Source organism: Anastrepha ludens, chromosome 2, assembly GCF_028408465.1.
Source record: "Anastrepha ludens isolate Willacy chromosome 2, idAnaLude1.1, whole genome shotgun sequence".
In the NCBI taxonomy this organism is placed as follows: Eukaryota; Metazoa; Arthropoda; class Insecta; order Diptera; family Tephritidae; genus Anastrepha; species Anastrepha ludens.
In genome coordinates this window covers 58,917,237-58,934,415 of record NC_071498.1, presented here as the reverse complement: position 1 = coordinate 58,934,415, position 17,179 = coordinate 58,917,237, and the positions used below count along the sequence as shown (strand labels likewise).

The 17,179-nt window shown below is 35.6% G+C and overlaps 1 protein-coding gene across 1 annotated transcript in view; it reads right to left on the bottom strand.

Moving 5' to 3' along the window:
* LOC128857757 (relaxin receptor 2) overlaps positions 1–5,961 on the bottom strand; it is a 56,724-nt gene extending 50,763 nt beyond the window's left edge. Inside the window, exon 1 of the mRNA XM_054093502.1 lies at positions 5,874–5,961. Coding sequence (XP_053949477.1) covers positions 5,874–5,961 — 88 coding nt within the window. The remainder of the gene's footprint in view (positions 1–5,873) is intronic.
* Between the last annotated feature and the right edge of the window lie 11,218 nt (positions 5,962–17,179).

Genomic DNA, 17,179 nt, shown 5'->3' with positions numbered 1-17,179 from the left:
ACGCAACGGGTGAATTTACCTCTAAGATATTCGGACATAGCTCAATAGGTATGAGTTATCGGACCAATACGAACTATATGACTCCGAAACACAATTGGGTGAAGAGATTCCGAACAACAATAGAAGAAAAGAGGTGGAAAAGAGGTATGAAACTTAGCTCCAATACGCTTAACATATTTATCTACAGCTCGAAAATGCTGGACGGAGTAGGTGCAGGGATTTATTGCACAGAGCCAGACATCAGGCGGCCAATTAAGCTCCCTGACCATTGCAGTATTTTTCAAGCAGAAGTATTTGCGGTAGGAAAGGCTACAGTAATAGCACTAGCAAGGACATCGAGCAACTCCAACACAAATATATACGTTGACAGTCAAGCGGTAATAAAGGCAATAAACTCATATGAAATTTCAAATGTTCTTAGCACCAGGAAAGCCATAGAGAGACTAGCCGCAGACAGACGGTTACATATCTATTCGGTACCCGGACATTGCAGGAAACGAAATTCTAGATGAGATTGCCAAAAGTGCTGTTTACATACAATTAAAACAAAAAAACGACATATTGAAACCTTTAAATACGGTATACAATGACATCGCTGTGGGCATGAAAACACGGATAGGCAGGAGGTGGCATAATCTAGCCACTCGCAAAACCGCGAAAATCATGTGTACACTGAATTCAGATAAATATGTCAGATTCGTACTTACCCTGTCTAGAAAGGAAAGCAGAACTATCGTAGGTATACTGACAGGCCACAATTTGTTAGCGGTGCACGCATAGAAGATGGGAATTGCAAACAATGATAGCTGCAGATATTGCAATGAACTGGAAGAGAGGGAAACTCTTGATCACCTTCTATGTTCTTGCCCTGCATTAGCTAGAACCCGATTGAAATGTTTAGGAGCTCTACAATATGAGAGGTTAGAATGTTTCGCGGGGTTAGCGCTTGAGAACTTACTTAGATTCGCAAAAGTCGCAGGCTTATTACAAGAAGCCTAATGCAAGGAAACGTAAAAGTCAAGTTCCATCTCGTACTACTAAGGGCCAATAGGTCTATGTGATAGCTTTCAGCCAGCTAGGCCAACCTAACCTAACCTTAATAACCAAGTGAAAAATATAGCCAATATCTCAATTAATGAGGCTGCACCTATGAAAAACGTTCATGAATTTTCTGTTAGTGACCCGGGTAGTGATGTTACACCTGCACTACTAAATAAAAGAAGAATTCTCGCTTTGTAAAGCTCAGAAGAAGAGTAGAGGCTGATTCTGATTCTACAGAATATAGTTTTTTTTTACGTTTTTCATTGTTCTTATAAGAAAGGAATATTGTGAATTAATGTTTATGTTTAAATTTTCTGAAAATAAAAACTTCTTTTCCAAATATTCTATAACATAATAAAATTTAAGAAACGTTCACCGGAAAAATAATAGAAAGAAAAAGTTTTGCCGCAAAAAATCAGTGTTTTAAAAAAATGCTTACTTATGGAGAATTAATTTATTATTTCGTAGGATCTTCTGCTCGTTTTATGACTTTTTCACATCTTCGATGCAATCTGCAACGGCCATTCCAAAACATTATATTTTTTAAACAACTCCTTCGCTAATTTTGATGAACGCTTGGGATTCTAATCCCGCATTAACTTTCAATTTTTGAGCATTTGTGCTCTTGCATAAGAAAGTAAAACCATATCAAATATTCTCACATAGTCCACTATACACATTTTATCTTTTATCCAAAATATTGAACCTACTCCCTCCTCCGAAGAGCATCCCCACACCATCATTGATCCGCCACGGTGCTTTACTGTTCTGTTTTGTACAACATATCTGGGATCAAATGCTGTACTTGTTAGTTGTAGAACTTATTGTCTTCTGTCAGATCCAAACCTATTTATTTTTTTTTAATCCGTTCATAGTATATTTTTCCAGTTTCGACGAAAGAGGTATTTTCTTGCGAATTAAAGAAGTTTTTGTTCGAAGCCTTTTGTTCTGTACTCATCGAGGTGTTCTTGCTATTTGGCTTAGCTTTAAGCTCTTTTGGAACTAAGTGATACAGTCGTTTCGAAAAATTAAAGTTTACTGTCTACTATATTGTACTACAATGTGCGAGTACTTTCATATAAAGTACAAGTTTCAAATTATTTAAAAATTTCATTGATTTCTGACAATTTTTTTGCTGACTCTGTGTTGATATTTTCCTCTATATATATAAATAAATAAATAAATAATTGGCGCGTACACTTCTGTTAGGTGTTTGGCCGAGCTCCTCCTCCTATTTGTGGTGTGCGTCGTGATGTTGTTCCACAAATGGAGGGACCTACAGTTTTAAGCCGACTCCGAACGGCAGATATTTTTTTTTTGAGGAGCTTTTTCATGGCAGAAATACACTCGGAGGTTTGCCATTGCCTGGCGAGGGGCGACCGCTATTAGAAAAATGTTTTTCTTAATTTTGGTGTTTCACCGAGATTCGAACCAACGTTCTCTCTGTGAATTCCGAATGGTAATCACGCACCAACCCATTCGGCTACGGCGGCCTCTATACCTAGAAAATTTTTGAGTACTCGTTATATGGACAACATGCACAAGACCGTCACCGAAAAAAAGAAATTCAAAAATCAACGCCTATTTTTAATTCATTTGAAACTTGCACTTTATTATACCAAAATTCAATGGGCTATAAAACTACATACTCGAATTTTTTCTAAAAAATCTAACTAAAAATTTTGAAATTTTGATGGAATTTTGTTTATTATTTTTAACTTGAATCTTGGAATTATATTTTTTTGTAGGAAAATGAACTATAATTTCATACAAATTATTCAAATTAACTAAGAAACAAATAAATTGTCAAAAATTGTCAGTGCTAAAATTATTAAACGCAGTGTAGACATTAAAAATTATAACAAACAGGCATAAACAGGCGGCAGCAGCAATGAAATTGCAAAAATTGCGCGCGAATGTTGTAATAAAAATTTTCCATTTAGCATATGAAATATTTTTAATAGCATATTTCGATTTCTTAAAGTGGCAATAAAGCGTTTGAAAAAAATATAAACAACTTTTATTACAATTAATAAATAAATACCCTCAACTCATTGAAATGGCGAGCGTAGATGCTTATCGAGAAACAAAAAAAAAATCGACGGTCCATAAAAAACTGTTGAAAATACTAGTGAAATAAATTTTATTTATGGACTAATATTCCACAAATAGAAGGAGGAGCTCGGCCAAACACATAACAGAAGTATACACGCCAATTATTATTATTATTTTATTTTTAATATTCCGCCTTTATAGGATATTTATGTTTATTGGTAAATTTATTCAGCTTTCACTATAAGTGAAACCAATCGAGTAACAGAGGTTAACGGATGCATTTATCATATCAGAAGGTGAGAAAATTCCATAAAAATTTAAGGCACTGCATTAGATTGGCTGAGTATTGTCTAAGAATGTATGTATGTCTGCCTATGTGAGTGAATGGCTATAAATTGTACATCAAATTACATAAAACAACACTAGGAAAAGAAAGTTTTGTGCTTAGTAAAATAATGCGGCCTCCGTAGCGGAATGGGTCTTGTATTCAATTTTGGCTTTACCTGCGTCAAGGCACAAAAGTATCAAAATTGTTGAGTTTTAATGTACTGTTCAGAAAATATAATCATATATTTGATAAAAAATACAAAAAAATTTTCTAGAACTAGTGTTATTTTTTCCCTCTCTGAAATAATGCTTATTTTTGAGTTGTTATTTTCCTATTTATCATAAATAATTATTATTTTTTGAGTTTGAATTTTTTCATCAAAAATAATGATTATTTTTAAGTTAAATTTTGTTGATCAAAAATAAAACTCACGTTCGAAACTCTGACACTTGAGAGTTATTTTTCTCCTGAGAAGTAAAAATTAGTTCTTGAGCTTTGTATTTTTCGGTAGATTGAGAAATTCAACTCACCTTATACAAGGCGAATGGAGTACTACTTATATGGGTGGCAAAAAACAAACAAAAGGAGGAAAAAATACGTGTTTGTGAAAATTCAGTGAATATCTTGGTAATATTGGGATTTCTGATATTTAAACTAAACAAAGTAATCTAAGCGAAGTGTCGCGTGTTAAATTTAGAAAGCACAAATGAATATAAAGCCTCCAAATGCAGTTTTTTGCGTTTTTATACGGATGATGCCGTGGCAAGAATGTGCGTGCGTGTGTGTGTATCATTTCTTCTGTTTTCCATTGTTTTTGCCCACTCTTTCTCTTCACAAGCAAACAATTCATCTTCTTTTTGTTCGTTTATTCATGGGCTCCGACGACACAGCGAATTCGGAAGGCGCAACCTGGCATTCTATCATTCTTGCTACACACAGTTATATATATGTACAGTCCACTACTAGAGGTCACCTGGCAAGTTACTGCTGCAGAGAAATTAGACTCTAGATGTAGGTTTTTTAGAGTTTGTTGGGGAAGCGTCACTTTCGGGAATCGTTCGGGTTTCATTTCGTCTTCATTATCGAATTCCACTTCAAATTTACTTTGTCCTCCACTTACTTTATCACCTGGCTGCAACTCTCCGGTTGCCAGCTAGTAGTGTACAATAGCAAAAACGACTCATTTTCATGGCCGTAATTTAACGCAAAAGAAGTTAAGAATTAAGATTTAAGAGCTAACAATTCATAGGTGAAAAATCATGTGGAAATCATGGATGATTTCATACAGACAAGACCAACTGAATTATTATTCGAGTCTTTTGTGGTAGATAATTTTTTGTATTTTACCGTTTTAGCAAAAACAAATATATTTTTTGGTTACCCGATTCGGCAGCATGCAACAAATGATTGGCCATGTCAAAAGCAGGGATAATAATGGTGGAGAATAGTTTGCACGTCGCCTCTGAGTGACAATTTACACGGTGGTATACCAGCATGAGACCGAAGTAGCCGAAGGGATTGATACCTGACTACTATTCGATGGTGCCTGGGTTCGAATCTTCGGGCATGAAACACCAAATGATAGAAATCGTTTTTTCTAATAGCGGTCGCCCCTCGGCAGGCTATGGGTTTGCCATGAAAACAGCTGCCCATAAAAAACCATCTGCCGTTCGGAGGAGGCATAAAGAGTAGGTTCCTCCATTTGGGGAACAACATCAAGGCGCATAGAGGATGTAAGCGCTACTAATATATATTAAATATATATATTATAAATTTGCAAGAGACTTCGGTTGGGCTTGGCTTCACTTGGTGTTTCCAACTGGCGCCGGTTAGCACGGGAAAAAACATTCTGGCGTGCTTTGTTAAACTCGGCCAACATCGGCTTAAAGGGTTATCGTGCCAATCAAGAAGAAGATGCATATATATATGTAAATAGTAAATTTAAAATAGCAGTTAACATATAAAATAACCCTGCATGAACCAAAGCAAAGAGTGGTGCAGCGAGGGACACAGTAGGTTGTAGGTTGGCTTGCTATAATCCTTCGGCAGATATCCGGGCAAGCATCTCGTCCAACTTTTTTAAAAGTTAAGTTTGTCCTACAACAATTTTAAGGCCATCTCCTGATCGTTATTCAATCTTCATTCCCCTTTTCATCACTTAATGTCTCAACCAATTGCACAAACACCACACGGAAAGGTGGTCGCGTTAAGTAAATTGAGGTTGCAAAATTAAAGTTTTTTGTGCACCCTCACTCATTTGATTTTCTTAATTAATAAAGGGGCGTATTAAATAAAAGTAATTAAGAAATGTGACACACTTATATTATCTTAATTTAGCAGACCATTAAAACAAGTCTCGTTTAAAAATTATTATTATGGTTGGGTTTCAAATTATTTGTATAGTAAATTTTGAGCTCATAAATAACGAGTAACGGAGTTAGATACTTACCTAAACTTAAATAGAAAATTATTGCCGAGAGTGTAATGACCAAAAGCAGCAGGCAGCCACCGATAGCGATGCTGCGTCCATAAACCATTCTTCAAAAATTAAACAAGATTGATATATGTATGTATTTGCTATGGTGCTTGGTGAAGATTTGCGTTGCAAGTAGCGTCGTTTATCAGTTCATTTGATGGTGAATTAAAATACTTCTTTTTTCGCTTTAAGCCTTTGAAGGGCTTGTGTAGGTACATACATACATACGTATGTGCGGCACATAAATTAAACTTTCGCTTTCAGTTCTCTTTCATGCGCTTGCATTTTGTCATTAAAAGTGCGCAATTATGTGAGTACTCGTAAAATAAATAACCTAGCGGGCGAAGCTTGGCAGCCGAAGAGTAGTGAAAGACTTTGACTCACAGCCAAACGGTTAAAGCGTTTTTCAGTCACGTGACAACAATTACCAAACAAAGCACTTCCGCGCCGTTTAACGATTAATCACGCTCTTTGTCGTTGGTACCGCCAATATTCCGCCACTACGAAAAGCAGCTGCTACAGCAACGGCAGCAACTGTCATCAGCAACATTAACATTAACATTAGCGACATGATTATACAGGATATTAGTATTTTGCTTTTGTCCTCTTTTTAATTTTTGCTTTCACTCTCCTCTTTTCTACCCTTGACCACTTCAAACACCAATCACTTTGGGTACATCAATGTAAATATTAATTTATACTGGCTATCAACATGGAAATACCAACATCATCACCAATAATCCATCACTATCAGCATACTCATAAACATCATCAAAATCTATGAAATCTCCATTATAGACAAAGTGACGGACGTTTGGTTAAACGCTTGTCTGACAGTCTTTGTTTTTTTTTTTTTTTTTTGTTTTTTTTATAACTCTTTTACCCGTTTATAGCTTTCGGCGCTTTGTCGTTTTTAGTATATTTTATAAGAGTCACGGCGTTTGTCGTCCACTTGTCCACAGTAGAATACTTTGTTTATACTAATACTTAGTTATGCACACATATGTATGTTTGCCATACATTATGGGTATGCCTTTTTATTTCAGCTTAGATCGCCTGGTAGTGGATAGTCGAAGAAAATGACATCTTTTAAATGCATTTATAATAAGCAAAATTTTTTAAGATTGAAAAAACTGTTACCTTTCCGAAGAAGCTGAGAATTAGAAACAAGTTTTTTTAAGCCACAGTGATACCAGAGTAATAAAGATACTGGCTAGACCTTCTGAGCTCCTTTATATAACATATATTTCTTAATAGAAAATAACCATAAATCTTAATTCCAAACTTCAATAAAAAAAAAATTGTGTCAGAATTACTTTGAAATATATTAATATTTCCTGCTATTGAAAAAAAGGTAGTGAATACGTTTCATTTATTTCTATCTATTTAATTTATTTTTAACTTTTTTCTATTTTTAGTTTAATTTATTTTTCTATTATTTATTTATTTGACTAATTTAATTTTAATAGTTTTCCATGTAAGTAAAAGTTAAAAAGAAAACTTTAAAATTTCTTGTTGCCTTATACGCGTATATACCTACTAGAATAGATAGCAAGTAAGAATATATTCAAGCTTTTAGTAACCTTAAATGAGAAGCACAGCAGTAGTTCCAAAACGAGGAAAAAAGTAGGAACAGGTTTTTAAGCCTTAAGTTTGGTTATGGTGGTAGTTAGACTGTACGACCAACTCACTTAGACCGTCAGGTCCGTTGGGATACCACTGGGCGGCACGGGAACCTAGTTTATTTTCTTTCATGGAACCATTTTGTGGCTTTTATGAAGCGCAGGATTGGTCCTATCCCCACGCCAGACAGTTCTGTAAGAGAATTAAAAAAGGGTTTACCTAGACAACCTGCTCTGAGTTTAGCTAAGGCTGGATAATTGCAAATGAAGTGCTTAACTGTTTCTTCTTCATCGCTACAACTTCTACAATATTCATGGGAGGAATTTCTAGCCTCATGGAATGTCTGCCAAATAGCTAATGACTGTTTATACAAGCTATGGCCTTCGAGATATCATCTCTTGAGATGCTAAGCACTTCCTTTTGACCTTTTGCACCTTTGACCTTAGTATAGCCGCAATCATTGATTTAATGGCCGCCTGACTACCCGACAAAATATTTCTAGTAGTTTTTGTTACGGCATGCGTATTTAGGTACGTATCCACTTCTTTTATAGCTAGAACTACTGCCTTTTTTAAGCCTTGCTTTCCCAGTGTCACCCACAGGCGACAAGATTGAAAAAGGTGTTTAATCTAAATCGACACCAGAGTAATAAAAACATTGGCTATACCTTCAATGATCCTTTGTCGAACATCCATTTTTAAGGAAAATATATCAATTAATATTCCCCTGTTAAATTAAAAACAAAATTTAATCCAATTTCTTTGAGAGAATATTTAGACTGTTATTATTGCACAAAAAGTGGGAGTACGTAGTAAATAAAGTGTAGTAGTACAGCTGAACTAAATTCAAAGATCAGCGTGTATCCTAACCACAGTGACCTTAGCACCAGTCCTGCTGAAGCGCTTAACATTATAACATATCTATTGCCATTGTTCGTACACATAAAACCAACCGCTACATGAGACACAAAGTCATAGAAAGATGGACAACAAGATCGTACAGGAGCCCTCACTACTCAAAATCAAAATTATCGTTGTTATATTCACTGTTTTCATCTGCCGGCCATATTCAAGGCAGCTACTCATAATCAATTGTTAATCGGCAGATGTTCGGTAACCGAAGAATAAAATTAAAAAAATCGCTTGTTTAATCAACTTCCAATTATCGTTTCATTAAGCGTTTAATCAGATATTGAGTAAATGGCATTTAAAACTTATATTTTAGATATTTTTCTGTCTTCTATATTACTTTTTCTACTTTTTTCGCCAAAAAAATTTCGGCATTGCAAGGATTCCAAATTTTGGCTTATCATTGTTCCATTGACTGCCGAGGTGCGACTGCTATTAGAAAACACTTTCTCTATCATTTTTGTTTCAAAATGGGTAAAACGTTTACCGAAACATTTGAAGTGATGAAAAAGTTTATGGCGATGATTGTCTACCTCGTGAGTGGTGTACACATTTCAGAAATGGTTGTGACAATGGATATACGGCCCGCCCAAAATCAGTAATCACCAAAATCTCCATAGAAATTGTTCGTAAATTTATCAAATATGAACCGAAATCATCTTTTAAATTCATGTAATCGGAGTTGAATAACTCCAAAACCTCGATTTATTGCATTTTAACTGATCATTTGGGCTTACGAAAGGTCTGTGCACGTTTCATTCCACACAAGTTAACTGAGGACCAAAAATTGCTCAGAATTCAACATTCGAAAGACCTCATTAAGGAGGCGAGAAAAGACGAGAACTTCCTTGACAACATTGTAACTGGTGCTTTCAACATGAACCTGAAACTAAGCGTCAAAGTGCCCAATGGAAGCCACCAGACGAGCCACCACCCAAAAGATCACGTTTGGAGAAGTCTAAAATCAAGCCGATGCTCATTTGTTTTTATGATTCCAAGGGAATTTTCCACAAGTAATGCATGCCAACGGGCCAAACCGTCAATGGAATTTTTTATCTTGGCGTTTTGAAGTGTCTCTTGCATCGCATTCGTCAAATTTGCCCTGAATACCGCAAAGGAGGAAGCTGGCCCTTATTGCGTAATAATGCACCATCTCATCGATCCACTCTTGTGACTGATTTTTTGACTAGAAATCGTATTTTAGCCATTTATCACTCACCGTATTCGCCTGATATGGCTCCCTGTGACTTCTAACTATTCGGAAAATTGCATTTGGCCATGAAGGAAAAGCTTTTAGATCGCGCAAAACAGTGTATCGAGGCCAGAGGCGACTATTTTGAATAAATAAACTCGAAGTTATCAGAACAAAGCTCTTGTTGTTTCTATTTTAGCTCAGCCTTGTTTATTTTGGACTTCACCTTGTAATAAATACCTGAGCTCACCTAGGAGCTCTGATTAACTTCATTTACTCCTCTTAATAACCGTCGATCCTCAGGCATTGAATCTTTTTTTCACAAGTTTTCAGTAGTGAAATAATGGCGTCCTGCTGGAAGAGCTCCTGTTAAATTAAAGATATGGCATACACTTTCCAGCTCCTCAAATATTTTCAATTTAATTTAATCTAAAACAAATTGTACTTACAATCCACATTTCTCATAAATAAAAATGGTCATACCCCTAATTTGCACCGTTATCAGAATTTTTGGTGTAAACTTCATTTTTTGCAAATTTCCTACAAACTACACTTGAATCTCAATTGACTTCAACCCATCAGCTTCAGAAAGTGTGTAGGTTATTTTCAGTTTGCATGTGTGTGTTTTACATGAGTGCTCGCGTATGTATGCATATGTGAATATACATACATATGCACAGGATATCTCTTTGTACCCATTCTAGGGTCTTCTCACAATCCGTTTTTCTGAAACTCATCATCAAATATTAGTACTTACAAACACTTTTATAAATATGTAAGTGCACACCTTATTTATGCACACACATACATTTACAAGCACATATCTGCGCGTAAGTTTCTTTGTAAAATATCCCAACATTTTTTGTTGTGTTTTTAAACACATTAGAAGTCGTCGACTTGTCCTCTTGACTTTTTTTCTGGTATGCCATGAATGCTGTAACAAATGTTTGGACACTAAACTGCATACAAAGTAAGCACAAAATAACGTAGCGATGCCGACAAATGAACTTACGCGCACTCATACACACTTACGATAAATCGTATACATGTGTATATGTGTGTATAAAAAACATTTAAGCTTTCTATGAAATTTTTATGCACACCAACCCATAAATACTCGCAAGTATATTAGAGTGAATCATTAACTAAAAAAAAACACAAAAACAGGATACGGTTGCCACAAAAAAAGAAGAAATTCTGCTTAATTGGCGCATTAAATATTATTAGCTGAATGGATATCAAATAATATTTAAATGGATGATCGGATTAGAGTTACTTTTTCCAATAGGGGGTTTTTGACAGATCACGCGTGACTACTGTGAAACTAAATACATTATTTTTTTTCAGTATTCATTGAAATTTCATCATGGAAAGACTAACGTCTCAACAACCTTTACAAATCGTACAATTTTATTACGAATTTGTGAAAAGAGTTCATCGTGCGCTCAGGCCAACTTATGGCGTTCAGCGATGAGACCCATTTTCGGTTTAATGACAACGACAGCCGTTTGGTGCGGCCTATGGGCTGGAGGAATTATTGGTCCACGTTTCTTCAAAGACGAGGCTGGCGCCAATGTACGACTTTTTAATACCGAGAATTGAAGCTTGTGATCTTTACAACATTTGGTTCCACCAAGACGGCGCTACTAGCCATACAGCTCCTGAAACAATATATTTACTGCGTCGTCGTTTCGGTGAGCAATCTATTTCTCGCCCCGGACCAGTGGATTGGCGACCAAGATCGTGTGATATAACACCTTTGGACTTTTATTTGTGGAGTTGTGTAAAGTCTAAATGCTTTGTGGATAAACCAACTTCGATTGAGGTTAAAGTTATTCACGAGATACTAGCGAGTCATTCAAAATTGGTGTTTTCGGATGGCCGAATTACGTCGCAGTTGCGGCCAGCACTAGAAAGGAATTATCTTTAAAAAATAAATGTCATGAATGGTTCTACACCAAAATAATGAAGATTGCCCAATCAGTTTTATTTTGCTAGTTTTATTTCAGTTTAAAATCCGATACCTCTAAATTGATCACCCATTATTATATTACACTGGACACAAAAAATATTCAATAAACGAGAATATTGAGAAATATGGCCTTTTCAAAGTTAGTTTTAATAAAAATCATAACTACATTATTATTCCTATTACTATGAGGGGATTTACCACTGCAAACTGAAAAATCTATTACGGCCCTTTCCTGGAGTCAGAGTATTTCGTCAATAGATTTGGTTACTTGTCCTATTTTATTGAGTTTTATTTGCCCTCCTCCTCTAGTAAAATATGGGATTTATGAGTACGGCACGCAATAAAAAAGCGCGTCCTTTTAGTCAAAAAAGGAAGCGAAGCTCTTGGTTTTTATAGATTACAATGGTATTGTACAACACGAATTTTTGATAGGACAGACACTTAGATTAGATTAGATTTGATTAGATTTGAATAAGTTAGATTAGACTAGTCTAAGCACTCAGTCAGGAAGACCACCTGGATAGATTACAGTGGAAGAAATAGAGAGACAGGGTAGCTACAGTATGAATGCTAAGACAGAGAAATTGGTTTGAGGCCATTCTTCGCGAATCTGTTGGACTCATTGATGAGTCTTAAGAGATCCGAAATAGGAAGAGTATGAACTTTATCAATGCTTAGTACATCCCACCCCAAAAGCATACGTCTGATACGGGCAGAAAAAATGCTCGGCAGTCTCCTCATACACACAACAAGATAGGCATATTGGATCGTCAATAATTCCCATGATAGCCATATGCTGACCACAAGCGTCGAGCCCTGCGATTACACCTACCAGTAATCTCAAGCCATTTCTACTAAATTTTAGGCGAAAGATCGTTAATTTCCTGCTTGGTTCTTTCACAAAGCACTTAGCTACTCTGCAGGAGTCCAACTCAGATCAACGTCTTCTATATCTCAGGTCCCAGTGTTATGCTTTCAGAGCCTTCATTAGCCTGTTTATCAGCCAACTCGTTCCCTGCAATATCGCCGTGTCCAGGCACCGAAATAAGACAAACTTTGTTGTGTTTTACAACACTGTTCAGTTTTGAGTTATATTCACCGATTAATTTCGAAGAGCAGAGTGGGTTAGCAAGAGCTCTTAGTGCAGCTTGACTATAATTACGAATTCCAATACTACTACAACGCCACTTTTCCTCAATTAGTCAGTATGCTACATTCAAGATGACATAGATTGTCGTTAAGAACACCATAGTTATCTGTCCTGTAGCGCAAGGTCAGACAGTTAATAAGGACTATTGTTTATGTGAAGCAAATTGCCAAAAAGGTAGGATTTGTGAGAAAACAATTCGTGGATTTTGCACTATGATAACGCACTGTCGCACAGTGCCAAAACTACGCGCGAATTTTTGACCAAGAACGAAATGAATTCCATCCAACAGTCATCTGAATGGCCCCTTGTGATTTGATGGTTATACCGAAAATAGTGTTCCAAAAATGTTTTGAAAACTGCTAATAAATCAAAAACTACAAATAAACCAATTTTTAGAAAAATTAACGACAATGTTCAAAGTGCTTGGATCTCTTGTAATGGAATCGCTCATGACCTGATAGGGATATCAGTAAAAACCTTGCGATCCAACGAAGTGCTCATCCATCGCTTTCAATTCGGTATATCGAGTTTTCACTGTATTTAAGCATAGAAGTATGTGAGTGTTTTTATTTTCGCCACCTAAAGGCATTCCCAGCTGTGTGCCCACAGTAATTTATGTAATGTATGCAACCACCAAAACACCTCCTAACATTACTCCATTTTTAATTAATTTTAATTACGACTATTAAATTCACAAATCCATGAGCACCACACATTCCTTTAACTAGATATTACTTAATTCCAAGCATCGTAAAACCGGAAAACGAAACATTAAGGCTGTAGCTAAGGCTTTGCACAGTCGGGCAGAGGACAAACGAAACAACCACACAATGCAACAACAAATTAATTCATGAGAATAGCCGGCTGTCAGTTCAAAAAGGGGCATAGTTTTACATTTTCAGCAAGAACTACATTCAGCATAATTGGAGGCGCGAAAATATGTACTTATACATATATGGAAACATTCATATGGATATATAAATGAAAAAAAAAACCGTATGAGAAATAAATTAAGAGAGAACTTCATAACCGTTAATAGTTCACATACAGAGCTTGCCTGAGGGCTAACCAAATATAGCCTGATGTGGGCGTTATGATTATACCTAACTACTTATGCAGCTACGTGTATATTTGTAAATATGTGCTGAAACGGCTTGTTATAATTTTTCATGAACATCATCACAATCGCATCATTACGCAAGGAGACAAAGATTCAACATAATTTGCTAAAAGTCACATGAAGTCACCATTTCTTTCACCACATAACCAAGGTTATGGAAGGCACTACATATACGTGCATATACATGCATATACATATATGTACATATGTATGTACTTGCGTGTATAGATCTGATGCATTCTCATACAGAGGCCACTATTTTGTCGTAACATTCTTCCGTTTAGGGTCAAGTTAGGCTCATTATCTGGGTATTAGTGTTGATGTCCATATTAGGGCTACATACACATACATTCGCAGTGGGAATTATCCAAATTAACCAAATTAACCACTGTACGCTCGAGTGTAACAACATTACCGAAGCCAGAAGCCAAAATAAAGTAAAGGGTCGACAAAAGAGGCCGACACAACAAATGACACAAATTTGTATAATGCCCAAGAAAAAAAAAGTAAACGAGATCCCAAAAATACTATCTTTAACGAAACGTAACCACAATCATCATTTGAACTATTGTACACATTTCTATTTATCTTCACTTTTCAGCAGACGCCTCTTCACTACCAAAAGTAGTTTGATTATATATTTCGCAGCATTTGATTCCACGAACATAGAGGCGCACAAGAAAGCATGGCAGATGGAATTGTAAATCAAAGCGCGTCCGAATAGATGCTTTCTAGGAAAAACACGCATTCACAAGCTCTGAGCCAACTACAAACTGCAAAATGCATTTTGACAAGTCAGTGAAAAGTGTGAGCTGAATATGGCTTACCGAAAATTTAGGCAAACTTGGCTGAAATAAGATTAGAAACCGTCACCAAGTATATATAACACTGTGTAACAAAAATCATATTTTGTTGTTAGCCGGGCAAAATTTTATATGCAAGTGAAACTAACGAATATAACAAGTGGCGCAAAATTAATCATCCAATTTTGTATTCGAATACCTTTTTACTAAATGAAAAAAGCAAATATTTTGGGTGAAGGAAATCTTTATTTTGACCTTTACCGCTCCATTGCTTGCCTGCATGCATGCTGCAGTTGTCTAATTCATAAGTGTCAAATAAGATTGACAGGCACGACGTTATTTGCAAAAATTATAAATCTTCCCTATGGCAATGCTGCAGGGGTGGTGTCTCACTTTCGGAACACGAATATTTAATTTAATATCTGACCTCCAATGCCACTCATTGGGTTAATTTTCGGCAAAAACATTATTTATGAGGTACCCAATTCCAATTCCGAATTAAATCAAACCATGAACACGATTTTTAAAAATATCTGTACTACTACGCCCCCTAGTGGTTTTTAAATTTTATTGCGGAAACTGCACTTTTGCAAAGGATACGATCTGGAATTTCCTAATCCAATTCGCAAAAATGACAGACGTTTGCTTCTCCTACTTCTCGTTTCCTGAAATGATAATGAAGACTACAGTGGCCCGTATAGTATCCAGTATAAGTCCTCACTATCCAGGTTTGGGAGTCTATTTTAAGTTTTACTGAAGGGGAGAATAAACTGTTGAGCCCGCCTCTGTCCTAGACCATAGACGTATATAAGAAACCACAGAAAGATACATACATAGATTGTAGTTAAAATTATTGTGTGCTTCAGAAATAGACTCCAGTAAATTCTAGACTCCAGTAAAATCAGAGATAGAAACGAAGGTATGCCCGCAGCGCTCGTTTGCTGCGAGAATGTCAGCATCTCATTAGATGAAAGTGTGTCTTTATTTTTACTTATTTTTTTTATGACGTTCAAACAAGCGATTTCCTTGTTTTTTTTTTTTAATATAAATATTTTTTGTATGAATTAATGTATAAGTCCGTACGTATCCGAAACTTTGACAACGAACGCAAAGCTGCAAACGTTTATAAACAGGTGGCTGCGTAATATACTTAAGATGTAGTGGCCAAAAGTTATAACAAACGAGGAACTCTGGAAAATTACACACCAAAATTGCATCAACAGTGAAATAAAGAAAAGAAAAAATGGAACGTCTGCGAAAGCCTTATGAGGATATACCGCAATGAAACTGGAAAATCGAGAGATTTATGTCTAGAGATAGAAATATTTGGAAAACTTTAGTTGAATCCTTAAGCTCCTAAAGGAGTGTGGAATAATAAAAAATTATAAAATTTTTAAATAAATAAATCAATTTTTTGACACAGATGAACAAATTGTTTACAAGCAGTTATGTATGCATGTGCACAGAAATGTTTATACCGACCACTCGTTTCTTAACCCCGAAAATTACCGGAAGAGAATAAAATCAAGAGCATAGAAATGTGAAAGAGTAGCTAATTTCAGCCGATGGAAATTTATCTTCTACTTAGTAATAGCTTCTGTCGAAAAAATGAGATGTCCGAATATAAATAAATAAACAGAAGTACATAAATAAGAGGAATTGCGCTGACTCAATTGTTTTATACACATTTTTCATGTACTTTTTTTTCTATTTGAAAGTAAAATTATGATAAAAAAAGGAATTAATGCACAAAAATGCCAAATCAATTTGCAAAGAATTTAGTAAAATACCTTCAACTCTGGATGCTTATTTTTCGTGTAGAGCAAATATACTCGCATACGCAGAAATGGAAATATTTATGGCTTTTATGTGCTCAATTTTTTATATAAAGTATTGTGGACTCAATTGAACTTTGTACAGTCGGAAATTTTTAAAAAATATTATAGTAATTTTAGCTCAGTTATAAGTACGAAGATACGCATTTTGGACAAAAAATCGATAAGTGAATTTGCTGTTATTGGAGTAAACACAATCCAGAAGGGCTCGATCAAGCATCACAAATATTGGCTGTTTGATTCGGTGTATGACATGGCGGCATTATCGGGTATTATTTCTTTCGAAATTATGAAGGATATACTATTACCGTTAATGGTACTCGCTGTAAAGAGATTTTAATCGGTTTTTTGTGGATAGAGCTCAAGAGCATCGGTATATAGTATCTCGAGTTGAGATTCCATGAATAAATTTTCATAAAAGTTTCAAACATCTTAAGGGGTTACATGGGTTTCGTTGTTTCAAAAAATCGATTTTTTTTTTTTGCTTATTAATTTTTACAACATCTCAGGAATATTATCCTAAATTTTCAAGTCGATCCGAATAATAAATTCTGAGATACAGCCTTTGGAATGTGTGCGCTCCAAGCCACTTTTATTGTTACTCACACTTTAAACGCGTTTTTCTCTGAACCGTGTTTTCAAAGTCGGTTGTCAAATGTTCTCGAAAACTACTTAA